Source organism: Chiloscyllium plagiosum, unplaced genomic scaffold (assembly GCF_037043375.1).
Source record: "Chiloscyllium plagiosum isolate Xiang-an unplaced genomic scaffold, Cpla_swu_hap1 HiC_scaffold_6, whole genome shotgun sequence".
Classification (NCBI taxonomy): Eukaryota; Metazoa; Chordata; class Chondrichthyes; order Orectolobiformes; family Hemiscylliidae; genus Chiloscyllium; species Chiloscyllium plagiosum.
The window spans coordinates 84,006,013-84,027,820 of record NW_028270144.1 but is presented as its reverse complement, the minus strand read 5'-3'; the positions used below and the strand labels follow the sequence as shown (position 1 = coordinate 84,027,820).

Genomic DNA, 21,808 nt, shown 5'->3' with positions numbered 1-21,808 from the left:
CGATAAATGGCAACCTGGGGTAGACATCGTAAAATGTTTTCCATCATCTGCTGGAAAATTGCACAGGCTAATGATATCCCAAATGGCAGTCTTGTATTTTGGTACAAACCCTTATGGGTATTGATTGTAGCATACTTCTGGGAATCCTTGCTTAACTGTAATTGTACGCACGCATAGCTCATGTCCAGCTTTGTGAAGGATAGCCACTCTGCCAATTTTGCATATTAGTTCTTTCTGCCAGGAATTGGGTATTTATCTAGCTGCAACAAGAGGTTTACTGTTTGTTCAAAATCCCTACATAGGCGAACCGACCTGTCAGGCTTCACAATCGGTATTACCGGTGCTGTCCACTCTGCAAATTGGACTGGCTTGATGATTCCTTTGCTTTCCAGCCTTCTGATCTCAGCTCTACTTTTGCCTATAAGGCAAAAGGCACTGACAAGTCTTGCAGAATCATTGAATTGCTTCCTGGTCAACATGCAAGGTTGTTTTAGCTCCTTTGACTGTCACTAGACCTTCCTGAAAAACATCCGAGTATTTAGTTAGGACTGAACTCAGGTAGCCATTTTCTATTTGAAAAATGTTGAGCCAATATAGGTGAATCTTTCTCAACCAATTTTGCCATATCAAGCTTGGGCCTGAGTCTTTTATTACAATCAGTGATAACTGAACCAGCTGTTTCTCATAAGAAACTGGAACCAAAGTTATACCCTTAATCTGTAAAGGTTCCCTGGTATCAGTTCTCAGCCTGGCTGACATTTTGCACAAGGCTAAGCATTGGAGTCCAGAGTGAATTTTGTTAAAGACTATTTCTGCGATCACTGAAATGGCTGCGTTGGCATTGGCGTCCATTAGAACAGGGTGACCAGATGTTTACTTTGATTGGTTCCAATTTGGATGTTGCTAAGCAATTTAACCATTCCAAACCAGATGTAGGTGACATTCCAGGGAGTGCACTCTCCTGGATAAGGCCAATGCATTCTCTTACTCAATTTAGGTCGAGCTGAACCTTTTTGCTGTCGCAAGTCTCCATACCGACAACAACTACAATGGCTTGATGGCCTAGACCCTGAAGAAGATTTTAACCATCTGGCTGAGGCTTGGCATTTTGAGGTTTTATTGTGAGCTGATGTAGAGTCCCTCTGTTCAGGATATGTCCTAAGTGAGGCTATGCAATTGCTGTCACTCAAGTGGAGTTCCCCAAGCTCTGTCAGACGGGTGATTGTATTCATTTCCATCAGAATACCCTGCAACTCATATACTCCATTTGTCGCATTTTCCAATGAGAAAGCCAGTTGTACTGCCTATTTGAAGTCCAGTTGGGCTTCAGTTAGTAGGTCCTTTTCCATGGTTACATCATTAACCCCACTCGTGTCATCACAAAACAACGCCACAGAAGCCGGTATCCCATAATCAAGTCACGCTTTATTTACACATGGAGAATCCTTGACACTGATTCTCATCCCTCAGAGCCAGCTCTCAGAGTGAACAGAATGTCAGACACTCATTTTTTTAATCTATCAGCCCGGGCTCCCTGATTGGATCTGATTAATTTGTGGGCGGCACGGTGGTTAGCACTGCTGACTCACAGCGCCAGAGACCCGGGTTCAATTCCCGCCTCAGGCGACTCTCTGTGTGGAGTTTGCACATTCTCCCCGTGTCTGCGTGGGTTTCCTCCGGATGCTCCGATTTCCTCCCACAATCCAAAACGTGCAGGTTAGGTGAATTGGCCATGCTAAATTGCCCGTAGTGTTAGGTGAAGGGGTAAATGTAGGAGAATGGGTCTGGGTGGGTTACGCTTCGGCGGGTCGGTGTGGACTTGTTGGGCCGAAGGGCCTGTTTCCACACTGTAAGTAATCTAATATCTAATAGCCCCAATCAAGGAAGTCATATTGTATGAAGTCCATTTGGCTGACCTTGTTACAATCACAACACTGGTGATTGTATTTAATTCCTTCCCTCTATTCTTTAGTGTCAATGGAATATTCAAAGTACCTTCACTGTACAGACTAACGCAAAATATCTGTTTAATTTCTCTGCCATCTCCTTGTTTTCCTAAGGTATCTCCCCAGATTCATTTCCCAAGGGCCTATCTTCAGTTTGACCTCTCTCTCTCTCTCTTCCTTTTTATATATTTAAAGAAACTCTTATTGTCAGTTTTTATTTTCCACATTAGTTTGCCTTCATAGTTTATTTTCTCTGTCTATGTTATCTTTTTAGTCTTCTTTTGCTGGATTATGAATTCATGCCAATCTTCAGAAATATCACTGACTTTGGCCACCGTATATGTTTGTCGTTCAGCTTAATACTTACCTTAATTTCCTTTGTTAGCGATGATTGGTTTATCCCTCTCTTAGAAGCTTTTCTCTTTACTGGGATGTACTTTTACTGAGAGTCATGAATTACTTCCTTAAATAGCTGCCACTGCTTGGTTACTTTCATTCCTGCTAATCTATCCACCCAGTTCACTTTAGCTAACTGTATCCTTATTTCGTTATAATTCCCTTTACTTAAAGACTGTTGTTTCCAACAGAAGTTTCTCACTCTCAAACTGAATATTTCATTCTATTATGTCATGATCACTACTTCCTTGGGGATCTTTTACTCAGAGGTTATTTAGTAAACCTGCCTCATTATCCATTACTGGATCCAATATAGCCTGCTCCCTGCTAGGCTTCCAGACATATTGCTCTCGGAAACTATCCCTAATGCACACTATGAATTAATTGTCGTAGCTTTTCTTTCCCATTTGATCAACATGAAGATTAAAGACAATGATAAGTATTGTTTTATTTTTTACGCATGCCCCTATTACTTGCTGATTTATACTCTTGCCCACAGAGTGATTACTGTTTTGGGGTCTGTACACTATTCCTACCAATGTCTTCTTACCATGCTGTTTTATATCACCACCCAAATGGACTTTAAATCATCCAAGCCTAGAGCAACTCTCATAACTGTCCTCATTTCATTTCTTATCAATAGTGCTACCCCCACCACCTTTTCCTCCCTTCTGTCTCTCTAAAAGGTCAAATATCCCTGAATAGTAAGTTCCCAGTTTTGATTTCCTTGCAACCATTTTTACGCAATGGATTTTACATCATATTCATGTATCTTGATTTGCATGTTTTGTCTACCTTATTTCAAATGCTTCATGTATTAAGATATAAAGCCTTTATGTTTGTTCTATTCTTGAATTTCCCTATACTTTTATGATTCCTTGGTACAATATGACATTCTGTCCTTTAGTTTAAAGTTCTATCTACAGACCTAGTTATGCAATTCACCAGGACTCTGGTCCCAGCATAATTGAGTTGGAGCCTGTCCAATCAGAACAGCTCCCTCCTTCCCCATTTCTGTCCCATGAATTCAAACCTGTTTCTCCCACACCAATCTTTGATGAATTATGAATCATTAGTAGAAACTAAATCCTTACAAATTCTTATATACTAATAGGGTAATTTAGTGTCACAACAGCATGTTGTACAGACTTTTTAAAATTAAATGTTTTTTTATTTTCTGAGATCACTTTGTCATGATGTTTATGGTACTTCAAAGGATAGAATTTCATTTTTGAGTGTTGATTCTCAAGTAAATTAAAATATAATGACTTAAATATTGCTGAAAAAAGACACATTTTGACAAAGCGTTTCATCTTCATGGTAATAATTTATCAATCAGTGTCTATCTGCCAACTAATTAGCACTTTCCTCTCTTACAGTATAAATGTTGTTTTCGCTTTACTTTGATACTTCTTGTAAATAGTCCTATTGAACAGGAGATGAATAGCTTTGAAAAAGGTGACTTTTTTCAGAAAAATTTAACATAAAAGCAGGTATCACTTCGTGCAATGTATTCTTGATTCAGTACTACAATTCATCAAATCAAATAAAGGAGCATCATTGTGCCAGCTTTTTGCCAGCTCACAACATTCCAAATGCGGTCTGACCACAGCCTTATATAGGCCCAGCAGTACTTCTCTGTTTTTGAAATGAATGCTAACATTGCATTTGTCTATCTAACTGCCAAATGAATCAGCATTTTAACCTTAACAAGGTCCTGAACCATGATACACAATTCCCTTTGTGCTTCAGATTTCTGAAGCCTTTTCCCGTTTACAAAATAGTCTACACTTCTATTCTTCCTATCAAAGTGCATAACCTCACACTTTTCCACGTTGTATTCAATCTGCCACCGCTTTGCCCATTCTTCTATCATGTGCATGTCATTTGACAACTTCCCTCTTTCCTCAACATTACCTGCCCTATCACCTATCTTTGAGTCATCTGCAAACTTAGTAACAATGCCCTCAGTTTCTTCATCAGATCGTTAATGTATAATGTGAATAGTTGTGGTCCCCACACTGACCATTACGGAATTTTACTCGTCACCAGCTGTCATCCTGAACAAGATCCCTTTATCCTTACACTTTGCCTTCTGCCATTCAGCCAATCCTCTATCCAAGCCAATAACTTGCCCCAACACCATGGGCTCTAATCGTATTTAGCAGCCTCTTGTGTAGCACCTCGTCAAAGGCCTTCTGGAAATCCAGATAGATCATATCTCCTAGCTCTCTTTTGTTTAACTTGCTCATTACCTCCTCAAATAAGTCTAACAGATTTGTCAGGTTTGACCTTCCCTTGACGAAGCCTTGCTGACTCAACTCAAATAAAGAGTGGCAGCACGGTGGGTGGCACGGTGGCACAGTGGTTAGCACTGCTGCCTCACAGCGCCTGAGACCCGGGTTCAATTCCCGCCTCAGGCGACTGACTGTGTGGAGTCTGCACGTTCTCCCTTTGTCTGCGTGGGTTTCCTCCCGGTGCTCCGGTTTCCTCCCACAGTCCAAAGATGTGCAGGTCAGGTGAATTGGCCATGCTAAATTGCCCGTAGTGTTAGGTAAGGGGTAAATGTAGGGGTATGGGTGGGTTGCGCTTCGGCGGGTCGGTGTGGACTTGTTGGGCCGAAATGCCTGTTTCCACACTGTAATGTAATCTAAATCTAATCTAAACTCTATTTTACCATGCACTTCCAAGTACTCTGGATTCTCATCCTTAATAGTGGACTGTAAAATCTTACCAAAAACTAAAGTCATTCTAACCAGTCTATAGTTTCCTTTCTTCTGCCTCCCTCCCTTCTTAACCGGGGGCGGGGGGGGGGTAACATTAGCCATTTTACAGCAATCTGGGAGCCCCCTGACTCCAGTGATTCCTGAAACAACCACCAATGTCTTTACAATTTCCTCAGCTATCTCCTTCAAAACTCTGGGGTGTAGTCCATCTTGTCAGAGTGATATATTCACCTTCCAATCTCTCAGCTTCCCTAGCATCTTCTCTTTAGCGATGACCACTATACTCACCTTTGCCTCCTGTTACTTGAAGTTCTGGTCTGCTACTGGTGTCTTCCACTGTGAAAACTGATGCAAAGTACCTATTCATTTTCTCCATCATTTCCTTGTTCCCTATTACAACCTCTCCAGCCTTATTTTCCAGTAGTCCAATGTCCACTCTGCCTTCCTCTTACTATTTATATATCTTAAAAAACTCTTGCAATCTTCTTTCATATTATTACCTAGCTTACTCTTATATCTCATCTTCTCCTCCCATTGCTTTTTTGGTCTGGTGCCTCTGGTGCTACAAGGTTTGAATATATTCTGCTGTTTAGGAATGAATATATGTCTTCTAACCAACTTCAATGAACTGTGTACATGCAAAAGCCAAAACAAGCTATCTATTGTTGAATGTGTTCCACAATTGGGTAACACTTGCTGAAAAATCCTAAATGCGTTAATTGGAAGATTAATAATCAACTCAAGAGGGTTGTCAGAACCTCAGATCTGATGAAGAGTCACCAGACTTGAAATATTAAATCTGTTTTCTTTCTGCAGATGCTCCCAGAGCTACTGAGGTTCTTCAGCAATTTCTGTTTTGTTTCATAATCTACTGCCTCTCATTGGCCAGACTTCCATCAGATCTGAGTAATATCATCTATCCAACTAATGGGGGACAGGTATTGAATGTTGATAGTTAATGGGTAAGAAAGTCTAAATTTTTTGTACAACTCCAGTTGTAGTTCGCAATTTGCATTTAACTGAAAACTGCAGATAAATTCCGAAGTTCTTTAACAGGATTTTTACAAGGGCTACATTTAAAGAGACAGTTAGTCTCATTGAGCAAAGAAGCGGCTTCAGGCAGTTCCTGTGTAAGTGGGTCAGACCAGCCTCTTGTGTTAGTAGATTTAAATTTGCCATCACAATTCCACTTAGCACTTGAGTGAAACCACCAATAGAGTTTTGAAACAAAAACAAATTGCTGAGTCAAGAAATAAGAACCAAGAGGAGCAGAGCACCTCTTTCCCTCATTCCCTTCCTTACTCGGCCTGAAACATTAACTCCAATTTGTTTCCACAGATGCTGCTCAGCTTTTCCAACAAATTCTGATTTTGCTTCTGATTTACAGCATCCACAGTTCTTTCAGTTTTTAATTGTGTTAAAATTGGGTGATTAAGGGAGTTAATTTTTGTTTTTTTTTTAGCCACTGGTGAAGTTCTGGAAGACTGGAGGGTAGCTAATGTTGTTCCATTGTTTAAGAAAGGTAGCAAAGACAAGCCAGGGAACAATGGGGCTGTGAGTCTGACATCAGTGGTAGACAAGCTGTTGGGAGAGTATACTGAGGGACAGGATCAACCAACATTTGGATAGTCAAGGTCTGATTAGGGACAGTCAGCGTGGATTTGTGCCTGGGAAATCATGTCTGACAAACCTTTTTGGGTTTTTCAAAGAGGTAACCAAGATGACAGATGAGGGTAGGACGGTGGATATTGTCTATGGACTTTGGTAAGGCCTTAGACAAGGTACAGCATGGCAGGCTAGTCATGAGGGTTAGGTTGCATGGGATCCAGGGAGAGCTAGCTAATTGGATTCAAAATTGGCTTGATGGTAGGAAGCTGAGGGTGATGTTTGGAGGATGTTTCTCGGACTGGAGGCCTGTGACTAATGATGGGCCTCAGGGGACCTTTGTTATTTGTTAATTACATAAATGATCTGGATGTGAATGTACAAGGCATGATTAGTAAGTCTGTGGATGGTACAAAATGAGGAGCTATCGTTGACAGTGAGGAAGATTATGAAAATTTACAGAGAGATCTTGAGGTTTGGCAAATGCTTTACAATACAGATAAGTGTGAAGAGTTGCACTTTAGAAATTCAAACCAAGGTAGGACTTATACAGTAAATGGTAAGGTCCTGAGGTGTGTTGTGGAACAGAGGGACCTAGGAGTACAAGTACATAGTTCATTGAAAGTGGTGTCACAGGTAGACATGGTGGTGAAGAAGGCATTTAGCATTGAATATAGGAGTTGGGATGTTGTGGTACAGTTGTATAAGTCGTTGGTGAGGCTGCACTTGGAGTATTGTGTACAGTTTTGGTCACCCTGTTATAGGAAAGATAGTTAAACTGGAAAGAGTGCAAAGAAGATTTACAAGGATGTTGCAAGGGCTAGTAGGCCTGAGTTATAGGGAGAGGTTGGCCAGGATAGGGCTTTATTTCTTGGAACGTAAGAGAATGAGTGGTGACTTTATGAAGGTGTATAAAACCATTAGGGGCATAGATAGGGTGAACGCATGTGGTCTTTTTCACAGGGATGGGGGATTGAAAACTTGAGGGCATAGGTTTAAGGTGAGAGGGGAAAGATTTACGAAGGACCTGAATGGCAACTTCTTCATGCACAGAGTGGTACATGTATGGAATGGGCTGCCAGAGAAAGTGGTTGAGGCAGGTACAATAGCAATATCTAAAAAAAAAACATTTGGAACAAGTACATGGATGGGAAGGGTTTAGAGGGATATGGACCAAATGCTGGCAATTGAAACTAGCTGAGTGGGCACCATGGTCAGCATGGACCAATTTGGGCCAAAGGGCTTGTTTCCATGCTGTATTACTCCATGACTCTCTGTTGAGCATATTCAACTTGTGTCTTACAAAGCAATTGTTCATAATAAATCAGTAACAAGGTAAATTACAACCTAATTTGCATATGCTCATACAGACTCAGACATTTACAGCACAGATGGAGGCCATTCAGACCACTGTATCCATGCTGGTCAACAAACATTTGACTACACCAATCCTATTTTCCAACATCTGGTCCATAACACTGGAAGCTATGACGAAAGAAGTGAATATCTAAATACCGCTTAATGTTCTGAGTTTTTGACTCAATACTCTTTCAATCAGTGAATTCCAGATTCCACCACCCTCTGAGTGAAAAAGTTTCTCTTCAACTCTCCTCTTAACCTTTATCTCTTACCTTAAATTGATGCTTTCTGGTTATTGATGCCTCCTACTATTGGAAAAACTGCCTCCCTTTCACCCTATCTGTGCTCCTCATAATCTTAAGCATCTCTATCAGGCCCCTCTCAACCTTTCGCTACTCAATGGAAAACGACTCTAGCATATCCAATCTTCCCTCATGGCTCAGTCTCTCCAGCCTTGGGAACATCCTGGTAAATCTCCTTTGTAAATATACTTTAAATATGAATAGCTCTAATTTTCTAATTATTATAGAGAAAATAAAACAAATTCAATGCTTACCAGAATAAAGTTATTTGCAGCTTTTACCGCATCTTCAGAATTTCTTTGTTGTGAACAACGAAAGAGTTCTTTGTAATCTAGAACAGGAAAACAGTAGAATAAAACTGAGTGAATGCCAGCAGAATCCAGGAGGATTTACTGCTATACTGAGAACAGGAATCAAAAAGACATGAAAGCATTTTTTTTGTTCATGGCATGTTCACTAGCTAGCCCAGCCTCTATCGCCAATTCAGAATTGCCCAGATCAATGAAAGTCTTGAGTTGCATATGGGATGGGTGGGACTTGATGGGAGGACCGGTGTGCACCAGGTAGGCCTGCTTCTGCACTGTAGGGATTCTACGATTCTGGACAAGAGCCAGTAAGGAAGGCAGATTTCCTTCTCTGAAAGATTTTAATGAACCAGATATGTTTTTTTTAATGACAATTGACAGTGGTTCTATCATTGCCAGTAGGCTAGCTTTTTATTCCAAATAATTTGGCATCACAGGACTCTGCTCCTGCAATGTAGATTGCAAAACTAATTGCAAATCTGCACGATTTTGCTGGTTTCAGCATACTGTCTGTCCTCTCCTCTCCTCAAGGCATTCAGATAGTTAAATTGTATTTCCATGGGCCTAAACATCCTCAATACCAACAGTCATTGAGGACATACAAGAATACCAAGTGGTATCATGCTACCATGTTTGAGCGAAATCTTTTCATTACTTGATGTTTACAGGTTTACTTTCTAATATGAGTATCTGAATAGGAAACATGAGCAGGAACATTGAATAATTTATTCTGACACTGGTTGTTTGGTGATTATCTGGTAACTGACTAGAAGTCTATTCTATTCTTAAAGTTCAATGCCGTAGAAAAATTAGTGCAAAGGTTAATAAAATTAAAAAAACTACGAAACATAAAATTGAATACAATTATTAAGTCATTCCTTAGAGAACACATTAGGATGACAGGATAGGTGATGCGTAATCATTGGTGTTGCATATGGGAGTTTCTGGATGCCAGATTAGTGTAAATATATCTGCGGCTAGGGTTTGAGGTTTGAGCACGTTCAGCAGTTTATGAACTGGAGGTTGAACTGCAGACACTGCGACACATCAGGGAAGGGTAAAGTTACGTGCATTCTTTGTACCAGGAGCAGTCACATTTCTTAGGGTTGGGTTGTTTGATTTGGTCAGAGTTTGGAACAGGAGAATGTGACTACAAGTGAGGCAGGTAGGGGTATCCATAGAGCCTCAGCCTTCGAGTTCTTTAAGCTCTGTCAGGATGAGAATTAGGGCTGCATGATTGTTGAGTTGAATGAGCATGATGAATAGATAGAATGTTTTCAGGATAGTTTCTTAGAACAAAATATTCTTGTACATGCCAGACAGAAGGCTATACCACACCTGGTGCAACAAGATAGAATTAACTAATGATCTCACAGTGGAGATGTTCCTGGAATATTGTGTTCAATTTTGGTCCCCTGACATGACGAGGGATGTAGCTGCATTGGAGGCAGTTCAGAGTAGCTCCACTATATTGATTCCAGGAGTTGAGACGATGAGGGGTGTGTCTTCTGAAGAGAGATTGAGCAGTTTAGGCCTATACTGTCTGGAGTTTAGAAGAAAAATAGAGATCTAATTGAGTTATATAAGATGCTAAAGGAGATTGACACAGTAGAAAGGAGGTCAATCTAGAATCTAGAACAGGTCATAGTTTTAGGATAAGGGATAGCAGGTTTAAAACAGAGGAATTGCTTCTCTCAAAAGTGTTGTGAATCCATGGAATTCACAACCCAAGAGTGCAGTGAATGCTATGACATTGAGTAAGTTTAAGGAGGAGGTCTTATGAGGAAAGGCTGAGAGACTTGGGTCTGGTCTCATTGGAAAGAAGAAGGCTAAGAGGGGATTTGATAGAGACATAGAAGATGATCAGAAGATTTGATAGGGTAGACAGTGAAAGTTTTTTTCCTAGGATGATGATGTCAGATAGTATGAGGGGGTGTAGCACAAATTGAGGGGTGATAGATTTAAGGCAGATGTCTGAGGCAGGTTATTTACTCAGAGAGTGGTAAGGATGTGGAATGTAATGCCTGTCAATGTAGTTAACTCAGTCACATTAGGGGCATTTAAACAATCCTTGGATAAGCACATGGATGATGATGGGATAGTGTCGGGGGGATTGGTTAGATTAGTTCACAGGTCGGCACAACATTGAGGGCAGAAGGGCCTATTCTGTGTTAAATTGTTCTATGTTCTATACTTGGGAATATGGATTTGAGGTTGAAATCAGATAAGCCATCATGTTATTGAATGGCAGTGCAGACTTTTGGGACTAAATTGCTTATCCTGCTCCTAATTTATATGATACCATCTCCCACCCATCATACCGAACGTGAAGTACACTGACACTAATTGCAGACCAAACCTCGACTTTACCTGAAATCACAACTCAGTAGAAACCAGGAACTGAACCTGTCTCCAATTCCAAAAGTTTCTGATAAGTTTTGAACTACAACATAATTTATTTCAATTTGAAATAACATTTTAATTTTTTGTAATATCTTAATTATTTAAAGTATTGTCTGTTCCCATGTGCCAAATAGTCTGCATGGAGACTTTTATATTGTGGCCTATTACTACACTAGACTAGAACTGCAGCTGGTTTGGAGTCAACCAGTATAATACAGTTCCAGGTGGGGATTTCACAGTACTTGATTCTAATATGTTTAGGACTCAGATTGCATGCACCCTTAATCATTTACTAATCACGCATCCTTAAGTAATTGACAACTTCAAGCTAATGCCACTTCATATAGAACAAAAATTTTAATATGATCACGAACTGTATTGCAAACCTGTGCCAAACGTAATGACGTTAAACTTGCAGGTGGTTGGAAGGTATCGGAGTAGAAGAAGTGCTACTTTCTTAGCTTCATCAAGAACTAAGCCCTTCATTGAATAGGAACAATCCAAGCAAATAATAACCTCACAGTCGGAAAGAGTTCCAACATCAAATTCTGGATAAAATGCCAGCATACAGGCCTATGAGTAAGCACAGTGACAGAACTTTATTTCAGCAAGTTATATAAGTTTTAATAAATAAACTTATCCTATGTTGTACAGAAAACAAACAGAGGAAGATTCCTGTCAAAGAATGAACAGATGTTGTTACGATGGAATATGCAAAAATTTCAAAGTGGTCATTGATAAGTGCAAATCTGGAATTCTTGATCAGTGACACCACATGAGACATTACCCATTAGAGAACCTACTATAATTATTCAATCATAGCATTTGGCTGAATGTTGCTTATTTTACATTAGATCGAGGATACTTTTGATATGCAAATTACTCTAATAGACAGGCCATCAGTCACTCTCTACATTTTCTTAGCAACAGTCAAGCATCTTATTTATATGAATAATCTGTAAGAACATTAGAAAAGGACTAGAATAGCACGTTTGGGCTCAAATAGTTATAGTGTAGGCTTTGTTCCAACTTTGAGAAAGTGAGGACTGCAAATGCTGGAGATCAGAGCTGAAAAATGTGTTGCTGGAAAAGCGCAACAGGTCAGGCAGCATCCAAGGAGCAGGAAAATCGACGTTTCGGGTATAAGCCTTCCTGAAGAAGGGCTTATGCCCGAAACGTCGATTTTCCTGCTCCTTGGATGCTGCCTGACCTGCTGCGCTTTTCCAGCAACACATTTTTCAGCTTTATTCCAACTTTCCCTGGTCTGTTGGGTTTACTCTGGATGTTAGTAACCCAAGGCAGTTCTAACAATGGGATATACCCATGTTTTTCATTAAAGCAAAATATACTTCAAAAATGCTGCAAAAATTCTTTCCTATACAATGCTTACAGTCACCAATGACCCAGTTTATATGGAATTGTCTTAAGTTCAGACTGAAACAGATGATCAGGCTTCTACATCTCAAGCTCCAGCTGTTGATCAGGCAACCTTTCTGAGCTATTATGACTAAACACTGAGGCAACCTTTCCATATAGATGAGCTTCGTAGAACGCCTATGTTCTGTCTGCAAAAATGACCATGAGCTTCTAGTTGTTTGCCACTTCAACACACTATCGTATTCCTTGGTTAACATCTGTTTTTCAGGCTTGCTGCAGTGCTCCAATGAAGCTCAGCGCAAGCTGAGAGAACAGTACCTCATTTTCTGCTTGGCAACTCTTCAGCCTTCAGAATTTAATATTGAGTTTGACAACTTTAGGGTTTGAGCACCTTTTCCCATGTCCTCACCCCAACCCCACACAGCTGGCCTTGTCATCACATGGACTGCTGCCACACACAACCCATTGTCAATTACAGACAGTCCCCATTAGCATTCTTCCAGGCTGACCTTTACCTAATCCTTCATCTGTCCAACTGTTTTTCTCTCTCTTTGGGCTCCTCCTCTTCCTTCCCTCCACTGCAAATAGCTACCTACTTTTTCCTAGCTACCATCAGTTCTGAAGAAGGAACACTGGACGTGAAATGTTAACTCTGTTCTCTCTCCACAGATGCTGTCAGAGATTTTCCAGCAATTTCTGGTTTTGTAACTCAAGATTGGGCATTCATGAGCCACTATGGGCCATCAGTCATAGAAGAATTGTACTCCAACATAATCTGCAACCACATGGCCCAATATATTCCCCACTCAACCATGATCATCAAGCCAAAGGATCAATCCAGGTTCAATGAAGAGTGCAGGAGGGGTAAATCAAAAATAGCACTAGGCATACCTAAAAATTAGGCGTCAACCTAATGAAGCTACTAAATAGGACTAATTACATGTTAAATATATAGGCAGTGACAGGTAAACCTATGTAATTTTACAAGTAATAGATCAGCTCTAAGCCATACAGATATACCACAACTAGCTACGAATGGTGGTGGGACAGCTAAACAACTCACCGAGGAAGGAGCTTGGATGTCTGTGAAGTTGTTTAATTGTCCACCACCATTCATAGAGTCACATCGCACAGAAACAGACCCTTGGGTCCAACCAGTCCATTCCTAACATAATCCCAAACTAAAGTAGTCCCACTTGCCTGCTTCTGGCCCATAACCTTCCAAAACTTTTATATTCAGGTGCTAATCTAAGCGTCTTTTAAATATTGTAACAGTGCCCACATCCACCACTTCCTTAGGAAGTTCATTCCACATGAGAACCACACTCTGTGTAAAAAAAATTGCCCCTCATGTCTTTTTTTAAAATCTCTCTATTCTCACTTTGAAAATATGCCCCCAGTCTTGAAATTTACCATCCTTGAGAAAAGGCACCTACCATTAACTATCTATATCCCTTATGATTGTATAAATCTCTGTAAGGTCACCTCTCAATCTCCTATGCTCCAGTGAAAACAGTCCCAGCCTATTCAGCCATTATTTATAACTCAAACATTCTATTCCTGGCCATATACTGGTAAATCTCATCTGAACCCTCCCTTGCTTAATAATATCCTTCCTCTAACTGGGCCACCAGAACTGGACGCCGTATTCCTCACAAATCCCCACCAATGTCTTGTGCAGTCTCAACATGACTTCTCAACTCCTATATTCAAAGGACTGAGCAATGAAGACAAGCGTGCTAAACGTCTTTTTAAACACCCTGTCTACATGTGATGCAAACTTAAAAAAATTATGTACTAGAACCTCTAGGTCCCTCTGTTCTACAATACTACCAAGGCCCTACCATTAATTGTACAAGTCCTGCCCCTGTTTGTTATAACAAAACCCAATACCTTGTATTGATTCAGATTGAACTCCATCTGCCATTTTTCAGCCCATTGGCCCATGCTTAGGTATGGTATGACTGTATGGCTTAGATCTGATCTATTGGTTGCGGAATTGTATAGTCTGTCTATCATTGCTGCTTATTACAGTAGACATGGAAGAAGTCCTGCTTAGTAGGTGCAAAAGGCTGACACCTGTGTATTATGAGGGCAGCAAGAGAGCGGTAATTCCTGAAAAGGACAGACCATAGTTTCTACATAATCTTCATGATCAACACTTAGGGATGAGTTTGATTAGGGAAGCTACCTTTAGTAGTCGGGGTTACATAGTACCCAGAAAACACAATGAAACAGTGTATGGTACGTCAAAATATATCACCATTGGTACATTTAAACCCACAGAAATGGTTATCTAGAATGTGACAGAGGTACACATTGAGTTCGCAGAATTTGAAGGTAATAGCTAATCATTGTGATAGATAGCCATTTGAAATGGTTGATTAGTTCCTGATGAAGTTAACAATTAACTAAACTCTACATATTTTGCATAGTTTGCTGTTTATGGAATCCTATAGGATTTTGTGTCTGGCAGCAGATTTCAGTTTTGTTTAGAAGAGTTTGCAAAAATCAGGACAATGAACAGAGTAAAACACATTGGAGTTCCACCATATCAATCTACTTTCAACAGAGCAGCAGAGTACAAAGTACAAATTATTAAGTGTGTTCTTGTTAAGGAAATGCTTGGTTCAAATTGGGAGAAACATCAGTTACCATTGTATCATAGATCGGTGAATTTTCTGCTTACTTTTCATAACACTCTTGTCACTAGGACTTGCAAAACGCTAGCTAAATTATTTTTGACAAGACAAACTCATATAAGGTTTTCATTGTTGAGACCAAATTTAGCAGTCATGAGAAGAGAACCGATTGAGTCAGAAAGTCAGTCATGACCGGCGTGCCGTGCAAGAAAGAAGTCTGGAATTAAGCCTGATGGTTAAAGGTGAAAGATCATCATCATAAATGATTGAAATGACAACTAAAAGGATTCGCAAAGGTATGTGGTCCTCATACATTTTGGTCGAGATGTTTGGGAGTAGAGAGTTAAGTTTGTACATATTGCCAATGTTTTACATTCACAGGTTCATACAGTATAAGCATGTTTGGAAGAATGAAATGAGTGTGGTAAAAATGAGATATTTTGGATATGAGTTAAATACCAATAGTTAGTCCAATACAATAAATGCCTGGAATCAGTTAGGATCCAAGTCCAAGTTATACTGACATATCTTAAGTTGATTCTATAATCTAATATTCATTGGGATTGTATTACCTTAATGCAACATGTGTAATATGACCATATGTAAAGTCGCCAAATTGATGGTGGCCTTCAATTTAACCAACGTTATCACTTTGTGTTAACAGCAGCCGTAAAGAAACTGAAGCTTTACATTAATGATAAAAGTGCGGATTTGAAAAATCAAAAAAAAATGCTGGTACAAATTATGAACACATGGTATTTCATTGCAATTCAAAATACATTACTTGCTCATTGTTTGAAACACTAAGTTGCCATAATGAGTCACCTACTTTGCTTAAAGCTCACCAGCAATATATACTCGAATGGTGCAAACAATACCTGACTGTCTTTTTCTGGATTGTTCTCCACCCACATTCTTGGGGTATGGATTTCAGCCAATAAAATCAGCAACTGGAAACCAGTTCCTAGACAGCTGTTCTGGTCCATTGAGACAACAGCCTTACAGTCTGTCCGCTGAAAAATAGACACATGTTGGGAAAAACTGATTTAGCATGTCGATTAATCTAAAAAAACTTTTCAGACACCTAGTAAAGAGCAGGAAAAACAATTACCTTTATTTTGATGCTGTGTGTTGGAGATGTAATTTCTTTTATTTCATATGGCATCTCAATGGATAAGTTAAGTGAGAATCCGCTTTGTATAAAATAAAAAATAATGTTTAGTAAACCTTTATTTTGTTATATTCACAATGATAAATTATGAGTAGCAATTTTATCAAAATGTGATAAATAAAATGTTACAGTCTGATAAATGAAAGTTATTCCATCTCATCACCTTTACAGATAAATCGATATGACAGCCATTCTTTTCCATTGAAAATTAATTTTAGATATAATGATGGAAAACTATAATTCAATTGACTTTGACCTTGTTTTTGCATCCACTTTGAAGAAGCAGGATTGACTCATAATAACTCTGAAAGTGATCAAATAAACTGGTTTTTAGTCTTTCATGTTAAACAGGAGCTAAGCACGATTGAGCCGTAGCACTTGAAGCAGCTCCTGATCCTCGGGCTATGCTCATTTCACCAACATTACTTATGGAGCCTTAAGGACTTTGCAACTAGATTCAAGCTTTGGCCACATGAATGCGGAAATTAAATAGGATCTCAGATTGTTATTTTGTGGCCTTATCAAGAAAGCAAATCTTCGAGGAGAAAGTGAGGACTGCAGATGCTGGAGATCAAAGTTGAAACTTTATTGCTGGAACAGCACAGCAGGTCAGGCAGCATCCAGGGAACAGGAGATTCGACGTGTCGGGCACAGGCCCTTCTTCCTGAAGAAGGGCCTGTGCCCGAAACGTCGAATCTCCTGTTCCCTGGATGCTGCCTGACCTGCTGTGCTGTTCCAGCAATAAAGTTTCAACTTATCAAGAAAGCATCCATATCCAAGCATCAAATTAAATTGAATCTGATTTTCACTTACGAAAATGGTGAGGCAGAGAAAGAACAACTGAGAGTAAAAGTCTGGTCTTCATTGTAACATTAATGTTCACTATCGTCAGGACAGGATAAGTAAACATGCGGAGTACTTTGCTCTCACATTATTTGACAGCTCTATATTCTGGCAGTACTACTCAAATGGACTAGATTTAGTGCTCTCCTGCCAGCGGTTTTCATGGAAAGAGCATGTAAAATCCAGCAGATTTCCTTCCCATCTGTGGCCTGGGACAGAAGTTTTGCCTTAAACTAATTAATTTTGCTCTTAGCATCAAGATGTCACAAGGCAGCTGTCAATGTCATGGATGGAGTCCTCACTCACCTTTTAGCTGATGTGGAGAGGGGAATACAGGGACAAAATCTTTGCAAACTTTGGTTAGGTCACAGCTGGAAAACTGTGTGCAGTTCTGGTCACCACACTATAGGAAGGACATGATGATCACACTGGAGAGGTTGCAGTGGCAATTCACCAGGATGTTCCCTGGATTGAAGCAGTTTGATTATGAAGAGAGACTGGATGGGCTCAGGTTGTTTTCTTGCAAACAGAGGAAACAGGAGGGCGATCTGATTCAAGTCTATAAGATAGTGAGGGGCATGGATAGGATGGATAGGAAGCAGTTCTTCCCCTCTTAGCTGAAAGGTCAATAACAAGGAAACATAATTTTAAAGTGAAGGGCAGGAGCTTAGAAGGGATTTCAGGAAAAATGTTTTCACCAAAAGGGTGGTAAGAATATCGATAAAAGTTATTCCATCTCATCATCTTTATAGATAAATCAAAATGACAGCCATTCTGTGCTACTGAAAATTCATTTTAGATACAATGATAGAAAATTATAATTCAATTGGCCTTGCCCTTGTTTTTGCATCCACTTTGAAGAAACAGTATTGACTCATAAAAACTCTGAAAGTGATCAGCTAAACTGGATTTTAGTCTTTCATGTTGAACAGCTCAGCAAGATTGAGCCATAGCATTTAAAGAAGCTCCTGATCCTCGGACTGTGCTCTCATTTCACCAATTGTACTTAGGGAGCCTTAAAGACTTTGCATTGGATTCAAGCTTTGATTATATGAATGTGGAAATTAAATAACACCTCAGATTGCACTGCCTGGGAGGGTAGTAGAGTGGGAGACCTCACAGCCTTTAAAAGCGTGAATGAGTACTTGAAATGTCATAGTATTCAAGGCTATGGGCTAAGTGCTGGAAAGTGAGATTAGTATCGACAGGCGATGGGCTTTTTCTTGTTGTTGCACACTTGATGGGCTGAACGGCCTCTTTCTGTACTGTACTCTTTCTGATTTCATGTTAATGTCCCAGAACATCCAACTCAATGTTATCAGCAGCACTGAGATGGTATTAATGGGAACACACATGAAGCACCAAAGATAAACATACTCTTTATAACATCTTGATGTGCTAAATTCTCCATTGAAATTCAGAGCTTAGTTCAATATTGTTCAAATAGACATTAACATGAGGATCATTATTGATCTACCCAACTTTCAAACCTCTTGTTAGTACTCCAGGAATGAATAGCCTTTATCCTCTTTCCTAACAGGAATTGATCCAATTTCTTTCAAAGACCTGCACATCATTCTATTCCATGACCACACGATTGTAATTCTTTACTAGAGTAAGTATTTGGATGCTGTCAGAGGATGTGGACTGGAGAGAGTTTGCTGGAGGATTCACCTTCCTAATTAGTACATGATAGTGGTAGCATTAGAACGTACTGCCAGATGGGGTTGCAAAGCAAATTCATTACTCGTGAATCTGGTGAGCTGCCTCTGGGGCATTCACTGTAGCCATCAGGAATAAATATTTAAAAGTGACTGATCAAATTGTTATGAACCTATATCCTAATTTGGCACTTAGAGCATGCGCTGCAGTAGAATTAAACCATGTTTCAGATGCCAATCAATTTCTAGGCCAGATTTATCAATTTGTGAACATTTAACATTTTCATGGCTCCTACTAAGGTTACCAAAATCCTTGATAACAAACTTACCCTGCTGGTTCCAGTTTCTGCACATCAATGTTTTTCACAGACTCCTGAAAATAGTTTTCAAAGCTAGGTTAGTAACTAGCTCTATTAAAAAAAAAAATTATAAAATAATTTCTGCTCTTCATCCCTTTCAGTTTCATTCACACTGTGAACCATCGTCTGGATCAGAGGGTAGGCATTTATTCTGCTCCCTTACCTTCATCAGTGCCACTACCTAAGCAAGTCTGTCTGTTCTTCCTGGCAGCATAATTAATACAAAGGACTTACAGTGCAAGAAAGCACTGGCATGAAAGTGGAGCTTCCCATTCTGTATTGCCTAGGTGCTCCAATGCACATGTGCACTTAGAAACGTAGTTTACAATAAATGTTTCTATTTATAGGTCTGTGAATTGTTTCTGTGAAATATGACTGAAACTTTCGTCTTATGCAAGAAAAGGATTTCTAAGCTAGAACATATTAAAGAGTCAAGATTAAGGAATATGTTTTCAGTCTGAATTATTTTTTAATTTATTTTGCTAATACATGATTTCTATTCCATCCTCTTTCAGATAGCTTGCTTTTTTTAAAGATTAGATTAGATTAGATTCCCTACAGTATGGAAACAGGTTCTTCGGCCTAACAAGTCCACACCGACCCTCCAAACAGTAACCTATTATCCCTGTAGCTCTGAAAAATAATCAGATGTAAACCAGACCTCCCCAAAAGTATTGTAGCCTGGACCCTAACTTTTATGTTTATTTAAAGGCAAGTGTCAGCTGCTGTGTTCTTGATGTGATTCAACTGGTCCACCACTAGACTTTAAGCAAACCACACTTATTTCATACAATACAATTAAAATACAAAATAAAATTGGCCTTAACTCTATTGAAATGATTAACAAGACAGTGAATTTAATCTCTATTCATCAGATGTATAAGATTTCAGAATATGATTGCTGGAAAAAGGAGTGTAATTTTCCTCCCCCCAATAGTTCTGTGCTACAAAAGAACTGTCAGAATGGAAATACTGCTCCACATTTCTGAAGAGGTCCTGATCAGTCTCTTGATTCAGAAATGTGTAACTTTTTTCATTAAAAAAGGACCATCATAATCTGCTATATGGCTCTGGTCAGACCACATGTAGAGTATTGTGTGCAGTTTTGGGCCATTTTTCTCAGGAAGGATATACTGACCTTGGTGTGTATTCAGAGGAGGTTCACAAGAGTGGTCTCACGAATCAATAGCTTAACATATGGGGAACAGTTGAGGATTCTGGGTCTGTACGTAATGGAGATTAGAAGGATGAGGGAGGATCAAATTGGAACATATAGAATACGGAATGGTCTGGGCAGCGTAGATGTGGGGAAGATGATTCCATTGGGAGGAGAGACTAAGACCTGAGGGTACAGCCTTAGGGTAAAGGGAAGACCTTTTAGAATGGAGATAAAGAGAAGCTTCTTCAGACAGTGAGTGGTGACTCTATGGAATTCATTGCCACAGCAGACTGTGGAAGCCAGGTTTTGGAGTATATTTAAGACTGAGATAGATAGATTTTTGAGTATAAAGGGGACCAAGGGTTACGGGTAGAAAGTGAGAGAACAGAGTTGAGAAACTTATCAACCAGGATTGAATGGTGGATCAGACTTGATGGTCTGAATGGCCTAATTTCTGTTCCTATGTCTTCTGGTCTTCTTTGGATAAGGATGTGCTCTGGAGAGCATACCTTAAATCAATGGACAGAATTTAAACTAGTGAGAGAAAAAAGGCAATACAAAAACAAAATATGCACCACAAAACTGACAAGATAAAGAGCTAACGTTTGAGGTTGATGACCTTGTATTGAGCTTGGAAAAAATCAAAGATGTCATGGGTTTTAAACAGGTACAGAGACAAGAAAATGGAGAGTTAGGAGAAAAAAAGCAAAAAGGTCAATGACTCGGTGAAACAGGAGAAATTAAATGGTAAATGGGACAATAATGCGGTACAAAGGGGATGGTAATGGGAAAAGCAAAGGTTCAAAGGTTAAGTGTAAATAAACATTAGAGAATCATCACCAACAGCTGCATCTGAAAATAAGAATGGCGAAAAGGTTATGAGGTGAAGTTGTTGAACCCAGTCTTAAGTCCAGAAGACTGTAGAATAGATGATTAAAAGATGATGTTGCATTCCTCTAGCTTATGGTGAGTATATTTAACAGGTGTATTTCGTCCTTGTTTTTTAAGAGAAGTTTTGAGCCATAAGTGATGAGTTGTCTCTTCCAGGCCAGTAAAGTAAATAGCTTGTGAGGCCTTGGAGTTTTGTTTTTAAAGTTAGAACAATAGGAGCAGTATGAATGGATGGAGTCAGGCTCCTACAGAACCAGAATTTTAGTTTAGCTTTCAACAGTTGTTGGGGTTTTGAAGCTGCCATTCCCCTCTCTAGGCATTCTTTCCTCCTAGACTGGAGAAATATTAATGTGAAACAATCTATTTTACAGAATTTGCCTTTGGCAAGGGTGTGTTTATGGAATGTTACTATATTGCAATAGTTGCTGTTAGTAGTTAAATAATTTATTATTCTGTTAAGTTTTCCAATAGAGTTAAAGTTATACTAACTCTTCTTTCTTTGGTTTGTATTTTAACTGTAAGATAAGAATAAAGTATGTTTTGTTTAAGTCGAGTAGTGTAACCAATCGAATTGCATCTGGAACACAGCACCTTACACAACCTTTAAATAAGATAAAAGTTAGGGTCTTGACTGTCTCCTTAATATATCTGAAGGAGGTTTGG

The 21,808-nt window shown here is 39.4% G+C and overlaps 1 protein-coding gene across 4 annotated transcripts in view; it reads right to left on the bottom strand.

The window, feature by feature from the left end:
* Positions 1-21,808, bottom strand: part of LOC122550726 (protein mono-ADP-ribosyltransferase PARP4) — a 143,726-nt gene that overhangs the window by 45,919 nt on the left and 75,999 nt on the right. For all 4 annotated transcript variants that reach the window (XM_043691882.2, XM_087988155.1, XM_043691878.2 and 1 more), the window contains 5 exons: positions 19,066-19,109; positions 16,173-16,254; positions 15,940-16,074; positions 11,429-11,615; positions 8,589-8,665 (listed from right to left, as the gene is read on the bottom strand). In XM_043691882.2, coding sequence (XP_043547817.2) covers positions 8,589-8,665; positions 11,429-11,615; positions 15,940-16,074; positions 16,173-16,254; positions 19,066-19,109 — 525 coding nt within the window. The remainder of the gene's footprint in view (positions 1-8,588; positions 8,666-11,428; positions 11,616-15,939; positions 16,075-16,172; positions 16,255-19,065; positions 19,110-21,808) is intronic.